The 27,500-nt window shown below is 47.8% G+C and overlaps 1 protein-coding gene across 1 annotated transcript in view; it reads left to right on the top strand.

The window, feature by feature from the left end:
- Positions 1-25,469, top strand: part of LOC123766406 (uncharacterized) — a 230,062-nt gene extending 204,593 nt beyond the window's left edge. Inside the window, exons 8-10 of the mRNA XM_069308560.1 lie at positions 16,566-16,666; positions 21,219-21,322; positions 21,839-25,469. Of these exons, the coding sequence (XP_069164661.1) occupies positions 16,566-16,666; positions 21,219-21,322; positions 21,839-24,209 (2,576 nt within the window). The 3' untranslated portion in view covers positions 24,210-25,469. The remainder of the gene's footprint in view (positions 1-16,565; positions 16,667-21,218; positions 21,323-21,838) is intronic.
- Positions 25,470-27,500: the final 2,031 nt, after the last annotated feature.

Below are 27,500 nucleotides of genomic sequence, written 5' to 3'. Positions count from 1 at the left end.
CACCAGGGGCCCCTTCCAGATGGTGCAACAGACGTCAAATCCATTGGCTACAGACGATGCCTCAGACTCTTCAGACGAGGAACTCAGTAGGAGCACCATCTCCACACCAGCAATCCCACGCCTACGACATCCAAGACTTCCTCATGGAGGCATTCATTCCGATCTCCAACGACAGAAAGGCATGTTAATGTGCAGCAAGACACAGATGAAGAACAATAACAAGATGACGACCTAGACGCAAGAACACCACCAGCTCAGCGACGAACTTCCTGGCCACCTGCGAGACATCTGCGAGCAACCAAGAAAAATCCACCAAGCCACAGTGTCAGCTGCAAGTCTTATCCACGGTGGTTGAGCCACCGAGATGTATCTCCCTCCTCCGACTTTGATCCTGTTCCCTGCTCAAGCTTTCTGCATCCTCGTCCCAGCCTTCCATCTCCAGCTTACCTGTTTTATGGTCCTTGGAACTAGTGTGGGGCTTATGACTCCTCCTTGGGGGCATCCCGAGTTCCATACTCATCGTTCTTGAGACTGCTCTGTTGAAGCAGACCTTGGCTTTTCTCCCTGTGAGGTAGTCTTCAATCCATTTCATGAGTCACCCCTTGACACCCATGCATGCAAGCTCGTCCAGGATCGCAATCCCCTGTGCTTTGTCGAAGGCTCCTTTAATGTCAACAAATACAGAGTACTTAGTTGTGTCATTAGCTAAGTAATTAACTATACAATTTGCTGTGCTACGTGATTTTTTGCCCACACTTGTCTTGCAGATGTTTCTCTTGCAATTGAGCTAATGAAGTCAAGCCATTGTCTTTCAGGGTCTTTAATCTTCTCTTCCCTGGCTACTTGACACACAGTTTTAAACAGCTCTTTTATTTGCTGTCAGTGGGATGTCTCCGGTACTCTCTACTCATGTCCTTTCTTTTTTCTTGTTTCTTTTTTCAAAGTTTCGTTGAAAAAGTTATGTTGTCCTTAATAATTGGGATAACATAGGTATCATATTATAAGTATATCACTCATGCAGTGAGTAGTCAGTTTACAAGTGTATGATATATCCATCATTGTGCAGTGATATACGGTTAAATTATACCAGTGTTTAGAGTCACCCTGACCCCCCACCCAGCCCACAGGCCAGGCAGTACCCGCTTTTCCCCTCCTGCCCCACCCCACCACGTTGTCTCCCCACCCACGAGGCCACTTTGGCACCCACCCCCACATAACCAGGGCGGCTCCCATGTGTGTCTACGCCATCCACCCATTGCTTCGGTGTTCTTCCAGGCATCTAGACATGGCGCAGGTTGTAGCAGATACTCAAACTCCACTCATCTGAGTGGTAAGTGTCATGACCAGCTGACCATCTATCCAGCCTCCACCCTTCCGCCCAGCGCCCGCCCATGTCACAGGTCTCACCAGACATCCAGGCTTCTCCAAGCCAAGAGAAGCCCTCAGACAGGGGTAGACAAGGCAGATGTCAGGTGTGTGACAAGATATGCTATATCTGGCCGAGTGACGGTCATGTGCGCAATCATTTCCACAACCAAATCAGGTGTTTGGGTTCTCTGCGCCCTACCAGTAAAAACCAATCCACACCATCCGCCAGGCAAAACACCTCCCAGGGCTTCATTTCAACAGATTACCTATTAGAAGCCATCAAAACGACATCGGCTGGAACCTTACAACACATCCCCAAAGCAGCCCGCCCCCATGCAGCAGTCAAACTATCCGCCCTCCTGAGAATTTGAAATTGAAAATGAAATAAGTTAGTTGAGGTAAAATACACACAAAGGGATGAGGTAACTCAAGCTATTCTCACCCCGTTCAGTACATCGTGTTAATACATACATAGACACACATCACAAACTTTAAACATATTACCAAACATTCTGAGAGACTCCTGAGAAAGGTTAACGACTTTCTGGGAATGACCCAAGCATGGCACAACCTCCTCCTGTTTGGCAACATATGTCTAGCCACCCATGTAAGGAGAGACAAAACCTTAGCTGCCTCAATCATCAAAGCCATAAATGATTTTCCCAGGGAGGATAACCAGGTGCGCCTTCCCATTCGTGTGAGAAATATCCACTGCAGGAAGAGCAACAGTGGCGTATCCGAGACATCGAAAATCAGAGCAACAGTCACCAAGAAAATAGGAGGAGGAAACACTACAGGGACAATAAGAGTCATCACCAGCGAGGACTCAATTGCTGACAGAGATGCCACTACAGCTCAAGCTTCGAGCTCCGCATGAAGACGACATTCCAACAGTTTGGGTTACTGGAGCAGAGCTTCTCTGAGTGGCCGAATCTGTGGTCCATAAAGCAGCCTTGTCCTTCCCAACAGGATCAGGAGGTGGATTCACAGGACTACAACCCAACCACATGAAGCAAATGCTCAACCCTGCACTGGGTGACATTGCACAGAACCTCCTGGTGACACTAACCAGATTTACCAACAAATGTCTAGATGGCAACTAACCAGTTGCCTGGTTGGCACCATACCAGTGGCAATAAGACCTACCTTTTTTTTAGAGCATCTCTTTGTGTTCTAGGGATAAATGATGTAGGGATCAGACCAATAGCTGAGGGCCATTTCATCCGGCGTCTCGTCACAAAGGATGGAAGCAGCCAACATGCTGAACCAAAGCAGTTTGGGTTCGGCATTACACAAGAGTATGAGGTGACAGTTCACACAGCTCGAGCTTTCATTGCTAACGTCACAGACGAAAAGACCTTGAAAAGACCATAGTTTTAAAAAATGCCTTTAATTTGGTACAGAGAGATGCTGTACTCCATGCAGTTCATCGTCATTTCCCTTCCCTTTTCCCATCAGTACATTCATGCTACAATATGGACCCAAAGTTACTTTTTGGTCAATATGAAATTGACTCACGAGAAGGTGTCAAACAGGGTGACCCCCTTGCTTCTTTCCTTTTCTACTTAGTCATCAAACAAATCACAGAAGTCCTGTCCAGTGAGCTTAACATCTTGTTCTTGAATGATGATACCCTAGCTGGCTCCCAAGACTCCCTCCTCGAGGATATCACAACAATCCAGGAATAAGGTGCAAATTTAGGCCTCACCATGAACTCTTTAAGTATGAAATAATATGTTCCAACCAGGAAATCATAGAGAGAATAGAGAATGTTCTGCCAAATATCCATATAACCAAACCTGAAGACAGCACACTCCTAGGAACCCTCCTGAGGTCGAAAGCCATCGATGAGGTCCTTGATAAGAAAATCGCCGACCTTAAGAGGATAGATGGGAGGATTGAAGATATTTCGCACTTTACCTCAGCACCAAATGCCTGTCCCTCTCCAGGTTAACCTATTTTTTGAGGTGTTCACCATCCTACAGTAGCCAAAAACTAGGTGAATATGACCTCTTACTGAAATCGGTGTTAGAAAAAGCCCTCAGCCTCTCTCTTGATGACCTACAGTGGAAACAAGCCTCTCTTCCCGTAAGACTTGGGGGCCTCGGAGTTCGAACAGCAATGCAAATCGCTGTACCAGCCTTCCTGTCCTCGGCATCCGACAAGCTTCTGAAGGAAATTCTACCTGCCCATTTAGGTCAGCTGACAGGTGGACACGATCCCAATTGTATACATTGGGACACTGAGTGGGCCTCTCATGCAGGCCAAATACTTCAACCACCACCATCTTAAGCCCACAAGCAAGCCAGCTGTGATGGCCCCATTGTAGACCGAGCTGTTGCAGAGTGCTTGGATGCTGCAACAACACAGCACAACATTGCTTGCCTTACAGCAGTAGCAGCCCCACATGCAAGGGACTTCAAGTTAACAACCCTAATGTAGGCAACTGGCACATGTCTCCCACCATACGCCCTCTGAATTGCTGTGGCCCTCCGCCTTGCTGCCCCAATCCACACCAAATATAGGTGTATATGCGGCGAGGTGGTGGCCGACAGGTACGGCCACCATGGCCTACTCTGCCAAAGCACTGGGGGATGGCACTCGAGGCACAGTGAAGTTAACATCATCATCAAGAGGAGCCTCACCACAGCTGGATGCCCAGCTGAGAGAGAACCCCGTTATCTAACGCCTCATAACTCTGCTGTTCTTATTGGTCGCCCAGATGGTATCACAGTAAACCCCTGGAAAAATGGCAAGCAGTTGGTGTGGGACTACACGTGCATAACAACCCTGGCTAACACCAACACTGCCTTAGGTGTTGCACATCCAAATAGCGCTGCCACTCACAGGGAATCAGCCAAGTCCCATAAGTATAGAGAACTGGATCACACTACAATTTTGTCCCCATTGCTTCCAAAACACTTGGCATCTGGGGTAAGAGTGCCAACATTTTTTTAAGGAACTGGGTTCTAGACTAATTGAAGCAACAAGAGACCCCAGAGCTACCAGTTGCTTTTTCCAGCGCCTCAGCGTGGCGATACAGAGGGGAAATGCACACTGCATTCTGGGTTCCTGCCCGCCATCTGAGGGGCTGGAGGAACTCTACAACTTGTGATAATCAACTGTGTACCTTGTGTGTAACTCCTTTTTTGTAATAAAGTTTAAATAAAACAAACACATATATAAGAGGGTAGTAGGTGATATGTGGGAGCCACTATGTGCCAGCGCATGTGGGAGCCTGACAAGGCTCCTCCAGGTGCTGCATATCCTCTTCTTCGAGGCTTCAAGGTCCCTACAAACACCAAGAAGTGGTACCCTTATCTTTTATATATATATATATATATATAAATATATATATATATATATATATATATATATATATATATATATATATATATATATATATATATATATATATATATATATAATTATAATATAATATTTCATTCACCTGAGCATTGAACCACCTACCCCGAGGCGAGGGAGACGGTTGCTCTATCAACCGAGCTAGGGGAACAAGCTACAATAAGGAAGTTAAGTTGGAATATCACTGACAGATAAGATGCATTTCAAAGTGATATTCAGTTGGATGAGGCTGGAAGCAGTTTTACTAAATGCGATAGCATACAAAGAGTGTGCTAATATATGCAACACTCTTTGCAATGTTGAATCCAAAAAACAATATTTCTCTCAACAGTGCAGATGTTGGATCTCTCATGACTTCATCATTAAAGATTGCGTTGACGTCCAAAACTCACACGAATATTGTTGATCTTTTCATTTGTCCCTGATGTTGTGGACTCTGTGTGTGTCTTGGGCACCAAGACTCCCCAAGTCTTCAGTTTTGTATCCTGATTTTGTCCGAAGTAATGATGGGGAAGTCAAGTCAAGTATATGGCGTAGTAGTCAACTAGGGCAACCCGCCCTCTTAAAAATAACGTCACTTTTGGCTCGTATGCGCACTATGGCCAAATTTGGACATAAATTAAAATGAAATTGACTCGCAAAAGTGACATACTGTCCCGTTTTCTGATTGAATCGTCCGGCTTACTCGGTAAGGTTAGAAGAGGAAACTTTCGATTAACGTTTTTCATAACGTTTTGAAACTTTATGAGAATTTCCTGCCCACCTAACCTATCAGAGGACCCTTAACTTACTGTTGTTGAAAAAAAAATTGCAAATTCATTTTCATTTTTTTTTTCATTTTCAAATTACGTCCACTTTCGGCCATACTGGCAAACGGCCAAAAGCGACGTTATTTTAAGAGAACAGGTTAGGGAACTAACAAAGACGTTGATGAGGACTAAGGTTGCTTCAGACTTTGATAAGGATTGTTATTTCAGGTGTTGCTGCTTTAACTTTACACTAAGAAAAAATCTCTTAAACAATTCATGTTTGTCATCTGAGAGTCTCGTGACACGATGATGACAAGCTTGAGAATGTACTCACAGAGTACACAGTGTACACACACAGAACAGTGTACACACACAGAACAGTGTACACACACAGAACAGTGTACACACACAGTACAGTGTACACACACAGTACAGTGTACACACACAGTACAGTGTACACACACAGTACAGTGTACACACACAGTACAGTGTACACACACAGTACAGTGCACACACACAGTACAGTGTACACACACAGTACAGTGTACACACACAGTACAGTGTACACACACAGTACAGTGCACACACACAGTACAGTGTACACACACAGTACAGTGTACACACACAGTACAGTGTACACACACAGTACAGTGTAAACACACAGTACAGTGTACACGCAGCACAGAGTGCACACATACAGTATATGCACAGAGTACAGTGAAGGATAATTGAAGTAATACTATAAGATAAAATAATCCATATGAAGAGAGACTCAAAGAACTCAACTTTCCCATAAGTTGCATGGACTGCAAGGACACCTGATCCCAAGTTTCAAGATGTTAAAGAAACTCGATCATGTTTTACTACAGTAAGAGCTATTTTACAAAGAGATTTAGTGGATAATCTTGCGAAAGTTGCCCCCTCCAAAGTGTCACCCTGTCTTGGTGAGGGGGCTCACGGGCGACTCCCAGGGACCAGTGAGGATTGCCTTGGCCCCCCTCTTTGGGCGTTGTACATGCGAAGCGACACAAACGTAGTGTTCTTGTGAGTCACTGGACCTCCCGCTGGAGGGGTCGCCCGTGATTGGCTGCCCTTGGTGGCTAGTTGGGTGTCCAGGCTGGGGCGAAAGGGAGAATGACGTCTTTGCACCAGTGTGAGAGAATGTTCAAGGCAGTAGGACTTCCCTGTTAAAAAGGGGAAGCACTGCTGGGGACGATGCACCCCTTCCTGCACTGGTCAGCGCTCGGCCTCCCTGGTTGGCATGGTAGAGGGTATCTCTTGGCTCTAGAACCCAGGCTTTTAAAATTGATCCTGTATAGAAACTGAACCGATTTCTCATACCCAGGCTCGTGCGGTAGGCGACAAGGCCCCGAGTCGGACTGTGATGGAAGACCGGGCTCTGTAGACTGGGCCCAATGTAGCCCCCACTACATTGGGCCCAGACCAAGCTGCTTCATTGACCTTTCCGACTACCCCTCTCTGCTCTCCCCCCACCTCTGTGGCGAGGGTTGAGCCCCAAGCCCCCAGTGATGACCACCTCATCACCTTGAGCGGCTCCTTCTCTCATAACGATTCCTTCCAGTTCTACTATGTTCCAAGCCTTGTGTGGTCCTGCTACATGGACTAAGTACTTTGATCTCAACCATGTGGATTCTACACATCCTGATGATTTTCCCTTTGTTACTTTGTGGATAGCTTTGTTACTTTTAACCCACTCATACTGTTATACATGTCATTGCTGCTCCGTCTCAGGAAGCAGCTGCCTGCTTAGCCTTGTTGTCCAGCATTGGGGAGACTTCTGTTTAGATGTCCAATAATGCTCGGTTAAATGACAGCATTGGCACAGTTGTTATCCTGCACCATGTTGCGACTGGTGTTAGGGACCTGAAAGACTGCCACGAGGATATTAAACGTATCCTTGCAGCCCAAGGCCATTCTATCCTACAGGTTGATACGTTCACTCGACCCCTCGTGGTGGTGGTCGTCTACCTGTTCGAGTTGTGAAGATCACTTTTGGTAAGAGGTCCCTTTTATCTTCCATAATTCATGCTGGTGTCAGATGCTCAGTTCAGGAATACATTCCTTCTCCTAGACTCTGGAATAGGTGCTGGAAATTTGAGCATGGTGCCCTCAAATGCACAAGTGCAGTGTCTATAACCCTTGTGTAGGGACTCTGGTCACTCTAAGACAGAGTGCTCTTCTTCCCAAGGTCACTGCATCAGTCGAGATGATGACCATCCTACCTTCTCCTGCACATGTGTGCACTACAAATTTATGGAAGCCATCCTGAATTTAAAACATCACAATAGTTTATCTTTCCCCTAGGCAAGGCATCAGATTTGCTGTCTTCCCTTTTTCTCAGGCATGTCTTATGATTCTGCGTTGTATCCCACTTCTCCTCCTTACTTTCTCAGTTACGCAACCGTTTCCAGGCCTTGGACCCCGACACTTCCACCAACTCCTTGCCTTCGGCTCCTTTGCGTTCTGAAGCTGAGTGTCTTCCTGGTGGTTCCCTGGCCGGTGTTTCCACCCCACCTTCCTGATCTCCTACCTGTTGTCTTCGTGTCTTCTCCATCTCCCCTGTCCCCTGTGCTCTCCTTCCCATCTCAGCCCTTTCTTCTTGTCTTTTGGTCCTCCACAACACCTGTCTGTCCGTCCATCTTACTCCCAGCCGTCTTCATGTTGACCACTCCCTGTCCTGCTGAGACTGTGGAGGCTGTCGCTAAGCACATTGTTGCTGGTATGCCTGTCTCTCTACGACAGAAACTTAAACCTGGCGCCTCTCCTTCCTCCTCAGCGTGTAAGAAGGTATCGATACAGATGCACTCCCCTGTTTCTCTTCTTCCTCATCCCATTTCCCTTGACTGCCCCCTTTATTATGCCTCCATCTGCTCCGGATTCCGTCAGTCCACCTCCGGTCCATCCTACCGGCCCCTTGAATGAATCGTCTTGGCTAAATTTGCCTATGCCTTGTAACCTGATTTCACTGAATCTGATCCTGATCCTCTCGAGTATACTGTGTTCTTCTTTGCTTTTGTTTTCTCCTGTTATCTCTGTTTCTGACAATGTCTATTCTTCAATGGAATATTTGTGAATTTTATGCCAACTTCCATGAACTCCATCTTCTGATAAAGCAGTTTTCACCGCTTTGTGTATGTCTCCATGAGCCGATGCTTGGTGATGCCTGGTCGCTTCTGTGGGTATTCCTTTCTCTTTTGCTGGGGCCCATAACTCTACTGCTCTCTTGATTCTGATTGATATTCCCTTTGTCCCCCTACTTTTCCAGTCGTGATTAAATGATACATTGTCTGTTCCATTTATCTGCCCCAAATATTCCACTTTCTCTCCTTGTTCTTAAACATCTGTTGCACTCCAAAAGGAGCCTGTGCTCCTTTTGGGTGATTTTAACTTCTAGCATGCCCTCTGGGGCGATGTTCTGACGAACACCCGGGGCTACCTTCTCGAACGTTTTGTCCTCTCTTCTTTGTCTCTCCTGAATTCTGGTGAACCAACTCATGTTGACTGGCACACTTGCGTATTTTTCTGTCCTCATCTTTTTCATGACTCGGTATTTGACGCTGCCCTCTACTCTGTTCTTTGCTCTATTTTAAGTGCACACACAAAGTGCGTTCCCTGGTGGAATTCAAACTGTGCTGTAAGTGTGCAGCCTGGAAAAAACACTGGGATCGACAGATGCCTGATTCTATTATTTTGTTTCAGAAAGCAAGTGTGGTGGTATGTAGGGCCATCCATATGGCTTAAGTGTAAGAGTTGGAAATCTTACGTCTCCACCGTAATGGTCGACACTCCTCTCCACCAAATCTGGAAGAAAATCCATAAGATAGCAGTTAAGTTTGTTCCAGATATCTCACCAGTCCTTCACCTCAATGGTTCTGTCTTGATGGATCTGGTATCGGTCGCATCAGAACTGGGTTCACATTTTTCGACTGTTAACTCTGGATCTAATCATCTTCCTGCTTTTCTTACTCGTAAGCCTCTTCTTGATTCTTGCCCCTTAGACTTTTGCTCCCATCTACTGCTCTCCTATAATGATCATTTTCTATCAGAACTCCAGTTTGCCCTCCCGACCTCCCCCCCCCCTCCCTGGAAACACAAACCGAAACTGTCTCTATTTTCCGCTTGTTACAACTTGAAATAAAGTTGTTACATCTTGGCTTAATGTGTTTATGACGTATTAGAACGTTGTTACAACTTGCTATATTGGTTGTTATAACTGGTTAGGTGGTGTTAAAACTTGTTCGAACGTTGTACCAACGTCGTAGTTTCGGTGTGTGTTTGGTGGGCTGCAGTTCTACGACAGCGGGCTCAAATGACATCCATTATGAGACGCTTCGCCATCTCCCTCCATGTGCGTTTCAGTATATACTTAATATTTATAACCGTATCTGGGAGGAAGAGTCAGTCCCCGAGGACTGGCTTGAGGCTCTTGTTCTTTCTATACAAAAATCAGTTCTCAAGGGACATCTCCCTCAGACTTTCTGCCCCATTCCCTGACAAGTTGCATCTGCAAACTTTTTGAACATGGTCAATGTCAGTTTGATGTGATTCTTAGAACACTGTCGTCACCCTTCCCCTTCTCAATTTGGCTTCCGCAAGTGTCGTATCAGGACTGATGTCTTGGTGCACTTAAAGGTCTATATTTGTACTGCCTTTGCTACAAAGACCTCCGTAGTTTCTGTCCTTTTTGACCTGGAAGAGGGGTGTGACACCACCTGGAGAGTCCATAATCTGTCACAATTCCGTTCTTTTGGCCTTCATGGTAATCTCCCTCTCTTCTTACGAAACTTCCTCTCTAGTTGTTCCTTTAGAGTGAGGCTTGGTACCACTCTGTCTCTTATCGGCAATACGAAGGTGTGCCCCAAGGTAGTGTTCTTTGCACTACTCTTTTCCTGTTGGGCCTCAATGGCCTCCTTTCTTCCTTCCCCTCCCCTCTGGCATTTTCTCAGCGCTCTACGTCGACAATCTTACCCTCGTTGTCGAGGTGATGACTCGCCTTTCCTCAACGGCGGCCTCAACTTGTGATTGATGCCGTGTCGTCCTGGGCCACCAATCATGGCTTAAATGTCTCTACAACTAAGACTTGTGCTGTGACTTTTACTTGGAAGCAGATCGTTCTTCGTCCCTCTTTGATGTTCTGTGGTAGTCCTCTACTGTATAAAGATTCTGCTAAACTTTTGGAGTTACTTTGACACTCGTTTGTCTTGGTCGTCCCATATCTCTTACCTCCGAATTGAAAGTTCTAAGGCCCTTATCTTACTTAAGGTCTTGTCCCATACTTCCTGGAGAGTTGATAAACACACACTCTTCTCTTTATTCCTCTCTCGTGCAGTCTAAACTTGATTATGGTTGTCCCACTTACTTGTCTGCCTCTCCTTCCACTCTTTGTTCTTTAGTTCAGTCCATCCTGTGGTAATCAAATTTCAGCAATGGCGATTTCTTATCTCCATCAGACTTAAGACAGTTGAGTTATGCTGGGTTCCCAGCCATATTGGTGTTTCCTTAAATGAGTGTGTAGATGCTGCCGCGAAGAAAGCTATCCGCACTTGTCCTATTTCCCACAAAGGTGTTCCTTATTCTCATCTCTACCCAATCATTCATTCCTCGATCCATGCCCATTGGCAGGGTCGTTGATCTTCTGTTACTGGTAACAAACTGCGTGCTCTACTCTTAAGGGTAGCGTGTCCTCATGGCCTTTCTCCTACCACAGTAAATGGCGGTGGGAAACGACTCTGGCGAGGTTACGTATTGGCCAGACACGTTTAACTCGCAGGCACTTAATGGAGCGCCACCCTGTTTTGTATTGTCCGTATTGTGAATCCGATACTGTTGATATCGCTCGCTTTATACACTTTTGTTCTCGCATTGGCATCCTTAGTGATATTTAGCGCCTTTTGAACATCCTGCAATTGATGGTGCTACGTAGTCTCCCCGGCTTGGTGCCTTCTTTTCATAATTACTTACTTCCTCTTCCATTCGCCTGGGCTGTAGGAGACTCGAACCATAGACTCAACGTATGTGAGGCCAAAGCTCTATGGACCGAGCTATTGAGTAGTTGTGATAAGGAAAGTTTCCAGAAGCAGCTTCCTGCTGCCAAACTGGAATTCAAATTGTATTTTACTTCCTGTTCCTTTGCAGCAAGTTAAGAGAACAGTCTGCACGATGACGGTTGTGCCGCTCCCATTTCCCATAATCGAAATCCTTACTCAGATTTTTACTGTCATTTATAACGCAGTTTATAATGAATGGTTGGCTGTTATGAATAACATATTACTGTGCACCAGATATGACCTAAACCCCACAAGGGTTCGTCCTGCCACCATAACAGGGAGCAGGGAGAGGTGGCTGAGTAGGCTGCGGACTGCCCTCACGCGACTAGCGCGGCGCGGTGGAACCAAGAACCCTTACTGGCTTCTTATTCACCCGCTAAGTCACGCACCTTCTGATACTACACGACGACTGGAAATTTAGCTTCCCAATAATATTTAATCATATGTTCCTCGATAACATCCTCGGTGAATATGATATCTTGGAAATCGTTCGATACTAATACCGTTTGTTCTTGTATTTCCGACTTGAAAGATATCTTGGAACGGTTAAATATTCTGCGAGACGGTCCTTAAGTCGACTTCTTTTAATAATATACGAGACTGAAAATATGTATATAAATGTTATATATATTTAGAGAGTCTATATGACTTATGTATTTCGATGTGGAACATAGTGTTACCTCTGTACACAGCGAGAGTGAAGTGTGTCAACTCTGGTATACTTTACACAGCGAGGGTGACACCATACGTCACCTCTGAGTACACAGCGAGGGTGACACCATACGTCACCTCTGAGTACACAGCGAGGGTGACACCATACGTCACCTCTGAGTACACAGCGAGGGTGACACCATACGTCACCTCTGAGTACACAGCGAGGGTGACACCATACGTCACCTCTGAGTACACAGCGAGGGTGACACCATACGTCACCTCTGAGTACACAGCGAGGGTGACACCATACGTCACCTCTGAGTACACAGCGAGGGTGACACCATACGTCACCTCTGAGTACACAGCGAGGGTGACACCATACGTCATCTCTGAGTACACAGCGAGGGTGACACCATACGTCACCTCTGAGTACACAGCGAGGGTGACACCATACGTCACCTCTGAGTACACAGCAAGGGTGCCATGAGCCACCTATGTGATAATGTTCACAGCAAGGGTGACACCATACGTCACCTCTGAGTACACAGCCAGGGTGACATGAGCCACCTATGTGATAATGTTCACAGCAAGGGTGAAGTACCAGCGGTGCTGGTTAGTGTGACCAGGCACCGCTGGTCACACTAACACTTGTTAAACCACCTTTTAAAGTGTGACTATATTGAACGTTATATTAGTATCCTCGTGGATCTTCTTAAGTATATTTCCGTTATTATACCCGCGTCTTCTCTTCGACTGGCATATTATGTCATATTTTCATTATCCATGTTTTCTCTTGTTTCTCCCTTCATCAATTATTTGAAAGTTGTGTTTACTTTAACAATTAATTCCAAGTTTTTACCTTTTGTGTCATAATTTTTGCTTCCAGGGTAATTATCTCTAAGACGGGTTATTGTGGTGGTGGAGATGTTGTCCTCTCTGGCGTCTTGGTGGGTGAAGACCTCTTGTCTCAGGTCCTGGCTGGTCGTGGTGGTCATGGTGGTCGTCGTCGTGGTGGTGATGGTCGTGGTGGTGATGGTCGTGGTGGTGGTGGTGATGGTCGGGGTGGTGATGGTCGTGGTGGTGATGGTCGTGGTGGTGGTGGTGATGGTGATGGTCGGGGTGGTGATGGTCGTGGTGGTGATGGTCGTGGTGGTGGTGGTGATGGTGATGGTCGGGGTGGTGGTGGTGATGGTCGGGGTGGTGATGGTCGTGGTGGTGGTGGTCGTGGTGGTGGTGGTGATGGTGCTGGTGGTCGTGGTGGTGATGGTCGTGGTGGTGGTGGTGATGGTGGTGGTCGTGGTGGTGATGGTCGTGGTGGTGGTGGTCGTGGTGGTGATGGTCGTGGTGGTCGTCGTCGTAGTGGTGGTGATGGTCGGGGTGGTGATGGTCGTGGTGGTGATGGTCGTGGTGGTGATGGTCGTGGTGGTGATGGTCGTTGTGGTCGTGGTGGTGGTGGTCGTCGTGGTGGTCGTGGTGGTGGTGGTGCTGGTGGTCGTGGTGGTGATGGTCGTGGTGGTGGTGATGGTCGTGGTGGTGGTGATGGTCGTGGTGGTCGTGGTGGTGATGGTCGTTGTGGTCGTGGTGGTGGTGGTCGTGGTGGTGATGGTGCTGGTGGTCGTGGTGGTGATGGTCGTGGTGGTGATGGTGATGGTGGTGGTCGTGGTGGTGATGGTCGTGGTGGTGGTGGTCGTGGTGGTCGTGGTGGTCGTCGTCGTAGTGGTGGTGATGGTCGTGGTGGTGATGGTCGTGGTGGTGATGGTCGTGGTGGTGATGGTCGTGGTGGTGATGGTCGTGGTGGTGATGGTCGTTGTGGTCGTGGTGGTGGTCGTCGTCGTGGTGGTCGTGGTGGTCGTGGTGCTGGTGGTCGTGGTGGTGATGGTCGTGGTGGTGGTGATGGTCGTGGTCGTGGTGGTGATGGTCGTTGTGGTCGTGGTGGTGGTGGTCGTGGTGGTGGTGGTGATGGTGCTGGTGGTCGTGGTGGTGATGGTCGTGGTGGTGATGGTGATGGTGGTGGTCGTGGTGGTGATGGTCGTGGTGGTGGTGGTCGTGGTGGTGGTGGTCGTGGTGGTCGTGGTGATGGTCGTGGTGGTGGTGGTGCTGGTGGTCGTGGTGGTGATGGTCGTGGTGGTGATGGTCGTGGTGGTGGTGGTCGTGGTGGTGATGGTCGTTGTGGTCGTGGTGGTGGTGGTCGTCGTGGTGGTTGTGGTGGTGGTGGTGCTGGTGGTCGTGGTGGTGGTGATGGTCGTGGTGGTGATGGTCGTTGTGGTCGTGGTGGTCGTGGTGGTGATGGTCGTGGTGATGGTCGTGGTGGTGGTGGTGATGGTCGTGGTGGTCGTGGTGGTGATGGTCGTGGTGGGGATGGTCATGGTGGTGATGGTCATGGTGGTGGTGGTCGTGGTGGTGGTGATGTTGATGATCGTGGTGGTGATGGTCGTGGTGGTGATGGTCGTGGTGGTGGTGGTCGTGGTGGTGGTGGTGGGGATGGTCGTGGTGGTGGGGATGGTCGTGGTGGTGATGGTGGTGGTGTTGATGATCGTGGTGGTGATGGTCGTGGTGGTGGTGATGGTCGTGGTGTTGATGGTCGTGGTGGTGGTGATGGTCGTGGTGGTGTTGATGGTCGTGGTGGTGGTGATGGTCGTGGTGGTGATGGTCGTGGTGTTGATGGTCGTGGTGGTGATGGTCGTGGTGATGGTCGTGGTGGTGGTGGTGGTGGTGATGGTCGTGGTGGTGATGGTCGTGGTGTTGATGGTCGTGGTGGTGGTGATGGTCGTGGTGGTGGTGATGATCGTGGTGTTGATGGTCGTGGTGGTGGTGATGGTCGTGGTGGTGATGGTCGTGGTGGTGGTGGTAGTCGTGGTGGTGATGGTCGTGGTGGTGATGGTCGTGGTGATGGTCGTGGTGGTGGTGGTCGTGGTGATGGTCGTGGTGGTGGTGATGGTCGTGGTGGTGGTGATGGTCGTGGTGATGGTGGTCGTGGTGATGGTCGTGGTGGTGGTGGTCATGGTGGTGATGGTCGTGGTGGTGATGGTCGTGGTGGTGATGGTCATGGTGGTGGTGATGGTGGTGGTGGTGATGGTCGTGGTGGTGATGGTCATGGTGGTGATGGTCGTGGTGGTGATGGTCATGGTGATGGTGGTGATGGTCGTGGTGGTGGTGATGGTCGTGGTGGTGATAGTCATCGTGGTGATGGTCGTGGTGGTGGTGGTCCTGGTGGTGATGGTCGTGGTGATGGTCGTGGTGGTGATGGTGGTGGTGATGATCGTGGTGGTGATAGTCATGGTGGTGATGGTCGTGGTGATGATGGTCGTGGTGGTGATGGTCGTGGTGATGGTCGTGGTGATAGTCGTGGTGGTGGTGGTCATGGTGTTGATGGTCGTGGTGGTGGTGGTCGTGGTGTTGATGGTCGTGGTGGTGATGGTCGTGGTCGTGGTGATGGTCGTGGTCGTGGTGATGGTCGTGGTCGTGGTGATGATCGTGGTGGTGATGGTCGTGGTGGTGGTGGTGGTGATGGTCGTGGTGGTGGTGATGGTCGTGGTGGTGATGGTCGTGGTGGTGGTGGTGATGGTCGTGGTGGTGGTGGTGATGGTCGTGGTGGTGGTGGTGGTGGTGATGGTCGTGGTGATGGTCGTTGTGGTGATGGTCGTGGTGGTGATGGTCGTGGTGGTGATGGTCGTGGTGGTGGTGGTGATGGTCGTGGTGGTGGTGGTGGTGATGGTGGTGGTGATGGTCGTGGTGGTGATGGTCGTGGTGGTGGTGGTGATGGTCGTGGTGGTGATGGTCGTGGTGGTGATGGTCGTGGTGATGGTCGTGCTGGAGACCACAGTAATAGTGACGGTGATGGAGAGCTCATATTAGGGTACAGTGTTGGGTCCATAATGGTGAGGAACCCTTGTCAAGGCTTGGAAAGTACTCCAATATATATATATATATATATATATATATATATATATATATATATATATATATATATATATATATATATATATATATAATATGACAAGTATATCTGTAATTATATAATGTAATACTTAGATACAAATAATTATCATTCTTTTTTACAGACATTCATTCATTATAACTGTATATCGCTATGTCACTTTGTCGACTGCCGTCACCACTTCAGCCTTCACCAGTATCACCACACTTTTCACCCTCACCACTATCACCATCACAGCCTTCACCATCAATGTCACCACCACGAAAGCTTTCACCACCACTCTCACCACCACCTCTCCCTCACCATTTCAATCACCAACTTGAACATGTCTATGCAATTGATGTCAATAAAGAACACGTAGGAGATACTAAGACGCCGGGAGAGAGAGAGAGAAGAGGTAATAATTGTTGGTCGTGGCCACAGACATGGCGGAGGTGCTGCGAGAGTTCCAGTGTAAGCTGTGCTTCAAGGTGCTGGGGTCCCGGGCAGCGCTACAGAGACATCTCAAGGAAGTCCACCATAAGGTCAGTGTGTAGAGACAGGCTAGGTTAATGTGCGGCCTCCCATGCCTTCTTCCTCCTCCTCGCCCCTACACACACACACACACACACACACACACACACACACACACACACACACACAGGTGTGTGTGTGTGTCCCGCACAAGGGGACACAGGTGGAAAGTGAGTGCCCAAATGAGCCACAGAGATATTAGAAAGAACTTTTTTAGTGTCAGAGTGGTTGACAAATGGAATGCATTAGGAAGTGATGTGGTGGAGGCTGACTCCATACACAGTTTCAAGTGTAGATATGACAGAGCCCGATAGGCTCATGAATCTGTACACCTGTTGATTGACGGTTGAGAGGCGGGACCAAAGAGCCAGAGCTCAACCCCCGCAAACACAACTAGGTGAGTACAACTAGGTGAGTACACACACACACACACACACACACACAGACACACACACTGGAAGACAGAAGAGTAAGGGGGGACATGATCACAACCTACAAAATCCTCAGGGGAATCGACCGGGTAAACAAGGATAAACTATTCAACATTGGCGGGACGCGAACAAGGGGACACAGGTGGAAACTGAGTACCGAAATGAGCCACAGGGACGTAAGAAGGAACTTTTTCAGTGTCAGAGTAGTTAACAGATGGAATGCATTAGAAAGTAATGTGGTGGAGGCTGACTCCATACACAGTTTCAAATGTAGATATGATAGAGCCCAGTAGGCTCAGGAACCTGTACACCCGTTGATTGACAGTTGAGAGGCGGGACCAAAGAGCCAGAGCTCAACCCGTGCAAGCACAATTAGGTGAGTACGTACACACACACACACACACACACACACACACACACACACACACACACACACACACACACACACACACACACACACACACACACACGAGTTAATGAAGATGACCCAGATTTGATTGCAATAGTGGAATCGACAATAAATTATATGATCTCTGATGCAATATACCCAGGGGTGGGGGGGGGGGATTCCAAGTGATAAGGAAAGAAAGACAATAAATGCAAGGAGGAGGAGGAGGAGTTGCACTCCTAGTAGAACTAGAGTGGAGGTTCGAAGAATTCAAGAATCAGAGTGAAAACGTGTACAGAGACTCTATCATTGGGACACTGACAGCAGATGTGAAATTAATTGTTGTCCTGGTAATTTACAACCCCCCACCAAACAACAGAAGACCCAGGCAGGAATATGATGACAACAACAAAGCTTGCATAGAGGCATTGCAGCGAGCAGCAACAGTGGCTCACAGAATGAGAGCTAAACTTCTAGTCATGGGGGACCTAAATCATGGAGAGATTGACTGGGACACCAGAAATCCTCAAGGTGGGGAAGAAACGTGGGGAACGAAATTAGTGGAAGTTGTAGAAAGAAACTTGTTAACACAACATGTAAAGGAGGACACGAGAAAGGGGAGGAGATACACCAAGCCTACTGGACTTGATCTTCACCCAGAATGATGAAGACATTGAGAACTTAGAGCATGTAATACCACCAGGAGACAGTGACCATTGTGACCTGGTGTTACACTACATGATGGACCTCACAACAGTGACCATGAGACCAGGAGTCTGGGAAGGGAGAGCAGACTATAAGCAAGAAGACTACAGGAAAGGAAGAGAGTGTCTGGGAAGTGTACAATGGGAGGAGGAAGTTAGAGGGAAGACGGTCCAGGAGATGATGGACCAAGTAAAACTGAGATGAAGGCAGAAGAGAGATTCATACCTCAATTAAGGGAAAAAGGTAGGAGAGCATATGCTCACTAGAGTATATGCTCTAGTGAGGGTAGGGAGAGCATATACTCAATAGAATACTGTCTATTGAACCCGTGGTTCAATAGACAGTGCCAGGAAGCAAAAGTAAAAAGCAGGAGGGAGTGGAGGAAATGCAGAAGACAAAGGACAGAGGTAAACCGGGTTAGATGCAACAGGGCCAGGAATGACTACATAAACATAAGAATATTGGCAGAAAGAAACTATGAAAATGATATTGCCTCCAAAGCAAGGAACCGACCGAAACTTGTACATAGCCATATAAGAAGGAAAATGACAGTGAATGACCAAGTGACCAGGTTAAGAAAAAGGGGAGACCTTTTTGTGAGGCGTTCGAAAAATATTCTAAAATTTCAGAGAAAAAATAAATTTGTGAGGCGCACAATGCCAGCTTCCATGGAGTGTTCACTACTGAGCCTGGACAGCTCCCAGAGCTAGATGAGTAAGTGGCCCCTAACGAGAAAGTATTAAATATTGAGGTAACAGTAGAGGAAGTAAGAATACAACTTGCATCTCTAGATATAACTAAAGCTTCTGGGCCGGGTAGAGTATCACCATGGATGTTAAGGAAGCAGCACAGGCCCTCAGCATACCTCTAGCACTAATCTTTAATGAGTCACTTACACAGGGAGAATTGCCCAGCTGTTGGAAGAAGGCAAATGTGGTGCCAATCTAAAAAAGTGGATAGAGAAGTAGCACTTAACTACAAACCAGTGTCACTCACAAGCATCCTTTGCAAAATATTTGAAAGAATTATAAGACTAGTTAGAAAGAATTAGAATTAGGTTTGTAAGTAAACAACAACACGGTTTAGAGAAGGGAAATCCTGCCTGACGAACCTCCTGGAGTTTTATGTTAAGGTAACGAACATGAGGCAAGACAGAGAAGGCTGGGCAGACTGCATATTTATGGACTGCAAAAAACCTTTGATACAGTACCACACAGAAGGCTAATGTACAAACTTGAGAGGCAGGCGGGAGTACACGGAAACGCGCTATCATGGGTAATGAATTACCTGACAGACAGGTGTCAGAGAGTGACAGTGAGGGGCGAGGAGTCCGACTGGCGTAGTGTAACAAGCGGCGTGCCTCAAGGATCGGTGCTGGCTCCCATAGTATTCCTCATTTATGTAAATGACTTGACTGCGGGAGTTGAGTCTTATGTTAATGTTTGCAGATGATGCAAAACTAATGAGGAGGGTTAGACACATGAGGATTGTAGGATTCTCCAGGATGACGTGAACAGGTTGCAGAGCAGGTCCGACAAGTGGCTCCTAGAGGTCAACACCAGCAAGTGTAAGGAGATGAAAAGGGGATCAGAAGCCTGGAGACCAATAAACGATGAAGGGAAACCACCTCCCTGTAACGACTAAAGAAAAAAACCTGGGAGTAGACATAATACCAAACCTAACTCCAGAGGTTCATATAGATAGAATAACATCAGCCGCATACTCTGGCGAAAGTGAGAACATCCTTCAGAAACTTGAATAAGGAGGCTTCTAGATCACTGTATACTGCCTATGTGAGGCCAGTCTTAAAGTATGCCGCACCATCGTGGAGCCCCATCTTAAAGCACATCAGGAAGCTCGAAAAGGTGCAGATGTTTGCAACGAGACTGGTCCCAGAGCTGCGAGGGATGAGGTACAAAGACAGACTGAACGAATTAAACCTGACGACGTTAGAAAAGAGGAGGGAGAGGGGGGACATGATACAGACGTATAAAATACTTAGAGGGATTGACAAGGTGTAAACAGAGGAAATATTTACAATGAATAACAATAGAACAAGGGGGCACAGATGGAAGCTTGAGATTCAGATGTGTCATAGAGATGATAGAAACTTTTCTGTTAGCGTAAGGGGTAGTGAGTAAATGGAATGACCTAAAGGAGCAGGTTGTAGAGGCTAACTCCATTCGTACCTTTTAAAGCAGGTTATGATCGGGATATAGGCCAGGGGGGGGATCATCGCATTGGACATCTATCGGCTAGAAAAGCGGGATCCAAGAGCTAGAGCTAGATCCTACAAGCACAAATAAGTGAGTGCACACACACGCACACACACATTTAAACTAGCTAAACACAGATGCCGAAGAAATATAAGAAAATTCACTTTCGCAAACAGAGTGGTAGACGGTTGGAACAAGTCAGGTGAGAAGGTGGTGGAGGCCAAGACCGTCAGTAGTTTCAAAGCGTTATATGGCAAAGAGTGCTGGGAAGACGGGACACCACGAGCGTAGGTCTCATCCTGTAACTACACTTAGGTAATTACACACACACACATTCTCATATTAACACATCAATTAAATGATGTAACAAGTTAGTTATTTGAATGCAATATGTGTATCTTGTACGTAACGTGACCCCCAAATGCCAAGTATAGATTCTGATAGCTGTCCCTCCCAACCATGCTTTTCTTCCCTTCCTTGGTGGGCTCCTCGGGTCCAACGTCTAGATCTGGTGCACCTTTGCCGGAATTGTCAGCTGACCTAACTTTCCTTACTTGCACTCTGACTGGGTATCTACCAGCTCTGACTGGATATCTACAAGCCCTGACTGGGTATCTACCAGCTCTGACTGGGTATGTACCAGATCTGACTGGGCATCTACCAGCTCTGACTGGGTATCTACCACCCCTTACTGCATATCTACCAGCTCTGACTGGGCATCTTTTGTCTCAGTGTCTTCTACATTTGTGACCCCCTGGCGTCCTTTCCAGGTAATTGCTAGTGCAATATCTTAACACTATCTTAACACGAGTATTGTTTGCAGGACCTGAGCACTGGAGCCACGTGTGACCGCTGCGGCAAGATGTTCCAGAACAAGAGTAACCTCAAGATACACATGCTCACCCATTCCGGCGTCAAGCCTTTCAAGTGAGTCCCTCCCCAGGAGCCAGCGATGGGCTCTTGGGTCGCGGCGTGGTCAGTCTGGAGCTTCTAGCGTGGTAGTGGTTTAGCAGTGTGTATGGTGGGCTGAGGTGACGGGTGGGTGGGATCAGGTGGTGCTCAGGGGGGATCTGGAGCTGGCACTAGATGGTGTGCAGAGGAAACGGGGCTTGGGATGGTTTGTTTTAGGATGAGGAGTGAACTCAGATGGTGGGCTAATAATTCCGGGGTTTAAGCGAAATGGTAACCTAGCAGGTCGGGGGCTAGTGAGGTGGTGGATACAAGAATATATAAATATTATTGTTATGCTCATGGTCTTCTTTTGATAATTACTTACGCACTTTACCCAAATAATTATTGTTAGCGGTTGTTTTTCAACAATCTAATACTAAATGAAATCTAAAATTGATGCAACTTGTCGACTTCTTCACGTTAATGCTGGTCACAATAATAATTCTGACTAGTATATACTACTGAAGCCTAATTTGTCCTTGTGCCCCCCAGATGTATTGAGGCGAGTTGCAACGCGGCCTTCACGACCAAACAGTGTCTTCAGTTCCACTACAAGAAGGTGCACGGCTACACCTGCGAGAGCATGCCCACAATAGAGCGTTGCATCCCTTATACCTTCGACTCGTACTCCGGAGGGATGGTGAACGACCCGGGGCGGGGCAAGGTTCTCAACCATAACTCTGAGAACATGAACACGTCAGCTGACACTCCTGCTGAACACCCTACTACAGACGACTCCTCACACAGTGCCGACCCTCCCCTCTCCCTTACTGCAAACGAAGGTCCTCCATCTTCGAGAGCTGACCTCCTGCTTGCGGCTGCAGCCAAGCTGCCACCTGCGGCCACCCTACATGGCTACGTCACCAAGTACACAACGACGGCAACTCGCCTCGTTAGTAAAGGCTCTCGGAAGTGGCTTGGTGATCCTTTAGATATGCAAGACAGAGATTACGATGCTGACGATGCTCGCGATGTTTATGACTTCGATGACCGGTTAGAAGAAGAGCTCATGCAGAGAAGAAAGAAGGAAGAGGACATAACTGGGGAAGAAAAATTATACCGACGAGAGTCGAACGCGTCGCTGCTGGTGGAGGCTGCTCTCAACGTGGCGGAGCAGACCATGAAGATGGACGGACGGGGGGTGGGCAGCCACGACCGTCTGCTGGGGTACAGTGGCCGCTACTCCCCCTTGCCACCCACCTCCGTTGTGACCTCCATGGAGCAGATATTACCGCATGATGCGGCACTCGCAACGCACATAAAGTATACTAGCGCCGCCGACGACGAGCGAGCACACCTGGAGTACACTTTAGAACGAGAGTACGACCCCCGTGACCTACCGGAGGTCATGGTGGTACACGAGACGATAGGCAGTCGGGAACTGAATGAGCAGTTAAGCCACGACTTGCATGACAATCTGCACGCTGCACTGGACCACCTGCCCCCCGCCCCTGACGACCTGCACCACTCTCACCACCAGACCCATCACTCGGACCACGCTCATAATCTCACTCTAGTTAAGTCAGACGACCTCCCACCGCCAACCCCTGCCACGCCGGTGGACCCTGGCACGCCCATGGCCCCGCCCACACCGCTCAGTTCGAGTGGTGGACTGGAGCCCACGCTGCAGGTCCTGGACCAGTTGCCGGTGTCTCAGGGGCTGCCTGTGTCGTTATCATCCTCATTATCTGTGGGTCTGGATATGAGTTACAAGCACTACCGCCATGCTGAGTTGACGCCTGTCAGTCAAGACCACTGCCTTCCCAGTCACCTTGACGACTCTGAGGCATCAATGGGGCTGGACCCCATGGGTGACGGGGGTCACCTGTCGCCTCGCAACGACCACCTTGCTGACCAGCTGCCGCTGCCTGAGTTGCATCCCCACGACTTCCGCGGGCTTCCTGCGCTGCGATCCCCGGAGCCTCCGCGGTCACCCTACCTTTCGCCAAGCCCAACGCCAGATGCTCTCCGTTCATATCTAGTGACTGATGGCATGCGCTCGCCCGTGCCCCTTGACCAGTGTGTTGATATGACGCGAGCAAACCTTTTCCTGCGACCTTCTGACCTCGCTAGTCTCCAGCAGCGATATCATGGAGAAGTGAGCCACCAGTCTGGTCGTGCTCAGCTCTATGAGCTAGAACGAGTGCCCTCGCACTCTGTAGATTTGAGTCTTACAGGTCGCACACTCACCTACACGAGTGAGGCACTCAGACAAGGGTCTGTCTGTACAACTGTGTACGTGTCAGACTCCCACCCTGACGACCGTCACTCCCTTGATCTTACTCTTCCAAGACATGATCCTGATTTACATAGAGTCTCTTCTCCCAGTCACAACCACCCCGCGCTCCGCGGGTCCTCCCCACACTCACAACTCTCCCCACACAACCAACTCTCGCCTTGTAATCAGTTATCACCCCACAACCAGCTCTCCCCTCACACTCAGCTCCCGCCATATTCCCAATTGTCTCCGCACGGCCAAATGTCACCCCTTGTGAATTTAGGTATGGTGGAGCGAGGGGGGATAGGCAGCCCCCCGCTCTCCCCTTCAGCCAACCCCCCACTACCTCCCATTAGCCGCATTGTGGCTCCTGCGCCTCACTCACCATTGTTCACCTCGCGACAAATGTCTCCAATACCAAGACCAGAGTTATCCCCATCTTTCACAACCCATACTCACGGGGAAGTATTTGTCACAGGGGGTGCTGTGCCCTTACAGCCGGGCACCCCAGGACCTCCCCTCACCCCCAACTCTCAGCTTAGTAAAGATAGATCGTCACCCTATTCTCAATACCCGTCATCCCCGTACCCGCGGCACCACGGCCACTCCTCCCCGCCCCCAACATACCATTATCAGTACTACTGACCACGGCTCACTCCTTCCCCCTCACATTCTCCAGAGAGCTGGCCAAACTCTCTGGCCTCCCCCGATACCCTTGATAGTGCTGACCCTTCCCTGTCTGCCCAGTGTTCCTAGTAGTGTTCCAACGACGATGGGTCTCCTGAACCCACCGGGTGTGGCCGTGATCAGTACCAGGATTGTTCTTCGTGTGTGTTACAACGACTGGGGTATACCTCAATCAAGGCCATACATTCTAGTGGCGATTTTTACTCAATTATTTTTAGGTACTGTCGTTCAGTGTGGGCATTTCCAGTTTAAATACCCGGTTTCATAATTTATAAGCTCAATTCAACTAATACTGATTACTCAAAGGTTTTTAACGACCGTGATATAAATTTAACTCCTGATAAAGAGTTGTGCTTTTTTATATCCTATGGGTAAATACTCTCTTGTATTTGTGGTTCATCTTCCTCCCCTCCTCTCAGTGAGCCACAATAGTCTTCCCTCTTGTGTTCTTCCCTCCTCTAACGAGTGAGGACTGTCCTGTGTGTGGCGGTATTCCTTCAATGTGTGAGGGCTGCCCAGTGTGAGATGGTTTTTACGGCTTCTGAATGAACCAGTGTGTTGTGTCTGTAGGAGGACCTGCAATTTCCTCTAGTATTGTGTCTAGGGTCACTCTTTTTTTTCTCCCTCGTTTCTCAGATACCTTCTCGTCTCGGTTGTGACCCTCAACTTTAATCGTGTATACATGATTGCCTCTTCCAACTCAGGGAGTGCTGTTTTATGGAGTTCTTTCTAGTGATCTGAGAGGCATGACCCATAAGGGCCTGGATGACCACAAAGCAGTGGATAAATGAATTGCTGACACACTCCTCCTATGCACTCAACCATAACATATGCAAATGCAATATATATGCAATGTGTAACGAAGCCTGGCAATTGCATAGGCCATGTTTGTGCCCCAAGGCAAAGTCAGGCGTCGAGCGGAGTCACTCAAGAGGCGGGCAGGGTGATGCCCAGGGGTCGTGTGTGGGGTATGCCTCCCCGAAGCCACGGTGGCCCTCGTGGCTAGTGTGCAGACTCACCCACCCTCCTAAAATGGCACCCACTGCATCATTCTTATTTTTTCAATTTCGTGCCAAGACGTGGCGCGCGGAGGCCTAGCCTTGTGTGCAGCCTAGCCTTGTGTGCAGCCTAGCCTTGAGTGCGGCCTAGCCTTGTGTGCGGTGGTCATGTTTCACAGGACCCTGGGACCCGTTGCTTGAACCAAAGGTTGTAGAGAAGGAAATGATTATATATATATATATATATATACATATATATATATATATATATATATATATATATATACATATATATATATATATATATATATATATATATATATATATATATATATATATATATATATATATATATATATATATATATTGCTGTTACAATTTTTCTAATTTTCTTTTACTAGTTTTCTCAAGTGTGAGTTGTGTATATTCTTAGAGAGTTGAACTATGGCAAGTGAAGTTATATGTGGGCTTAGTACTCCCAGGGCAGCCTGACGTTTTCTTTATCATTATGTACAAAGGGAGAGTGGGAAGCTCGATGTGAACCTTATGTGCCAATGTCTCTAGGTAACACTTGTTAGCTACTGTGTCTGAATCATTCATGTTGACGATATTTGAAGGTGTTGCAATTGTTTTACGTGTGAAAATGGACTTTAAGTGTATCCTTTGGAATTTGTGTACTTACTGGATTGGGATTGAACACAAAGCAATAACGTAGAACTCGGTCTCAGTGGCCGCGGCACGCTGGAGCCGCTCAACAACAACAACAACCCCATGCTTGCACATAAATCCATATTTTGCAGACCAATAAACAGGCAGATTAACTAGCGAAACTATTCGTTGTTGTTTCTTATTTGTTTGGTTGTTGTCAATAGTTTTAACAGACCAGTGATCACTGGATATTTACTGCAACATTATTAGCCAGATCTAAACAAAAAAAAAAATTGCAAGTTGCCTGCGACGTGATATCTTCTAGCCAAGATATCACGTCTCGAGGTTGCACGCACTAATCGACCATCAGGTGGAGCTAGAATTGTGTTTGTGAAACACGTATATATGTCTCCACTGCCACAAATTCTCCCTCGGTTTGATCAGTGTCTTGTACAAACCTATCCAGGTCCACACATCACAATACAATGCCCTCCTTAACAAAACAAAAAAAAATTGTATAAATCTTTGACCCAATTACAATACTTGAATATACTATTAAATTTTATAACATGGGGCTCTGGTGGCTTTGGGTGTATTACGAATATAATGCGTCGTTTTTATAGCAAAAATAACAACTAAAAAGTCACATTACGTAACCTAAAAAGTATTAACAATACATATATATATATAAATTTCTTATATTCGTAGTACGGACGAACGCATAGAGGACTTTAATAAACCGGGTCACCTGGGCAGTGGAGGCATAAAAATTTGATAGAAAAAAATATATAAAAATCCTAGGATTAAGAATTAATGGTACAAATTATATGGGCATTTAAATTGCAAATTGGATATATGATATCCGTTTGTAAGGATCAAATTTTTCTTGCAGTTTTAACAGGTGGGTTTCGGCTTGAGCTTCGCAGTGGGCATGGAGGATAGTCATCACAGATTCTGAAAATGTAATGATATAACAGATTCTGAAGCTGTAATGATATTCATCACAGGTTCTGAAGCTGTAATGATATTCATCACAGATTCTGAAGCTGTAATGATATTCATCACAGATTCTGAAGCTGTGATGATAGTCATTACAGATTCTGAAGCTGTAATGATAGTCGTCACAGATTCTGAAGCTGTAATGATATTCATCGCAGATTCAGAAGCTGTAACTCAAAGATACTTTGCTGCCAAACTGTCCAAGGCTCGCACTCTCAGCGTGCTGGGCCCCGCGTCACTGCCCTCCGCTACCCAGGAGGGAAATATATGTGACTGGGTAGAACGTGTTGAGAGTATGAGTGCTCCGAGTGCTGCTGCCCCTGACGCCCTCCCCCCCTCTTCCCCCACCCCCTGTGCCCCCCCTCCCCTCCCCCCCCCTCCCTCCTGTGGACGTTGTCATGAGTGTCCACCGTCAATGTGTCCCCCTGTCGCCCTGTATACCCCAAGTGTCCCGCTACCTCCCCGTACATTCCGAGTGTCTACCCTCCCCCCCCCCCCCTCCCCTGTACAACCCAAATGTATCCTGGCCAAGTGGTGTCAGCTCTGTTATATCACGTTCATACAGTAGTGGGATATCCAAGACAAACATATCAGTCGACATGTT

The sequence above is a fragment of the Procambarus clarkii genome, chromosome 62 (genome assembly GCF_040958095.1).
Source record: "Procambarus clarkii isolate CNS0578487 chromosome 62, FALCON_Pclarkii_2.0, whole genome shotgun sequence".
Taxonomy (NCBI): domain Eukaryota; kingdom Metazoa; phylum Arthropoda; class Malacostraca; order Decapoda; family Cambaridae; genus Procambarus; species Procambarus clarkii.
This window is presented reverse-complemented; position numbering and strand designations above follow the sequence as displayed.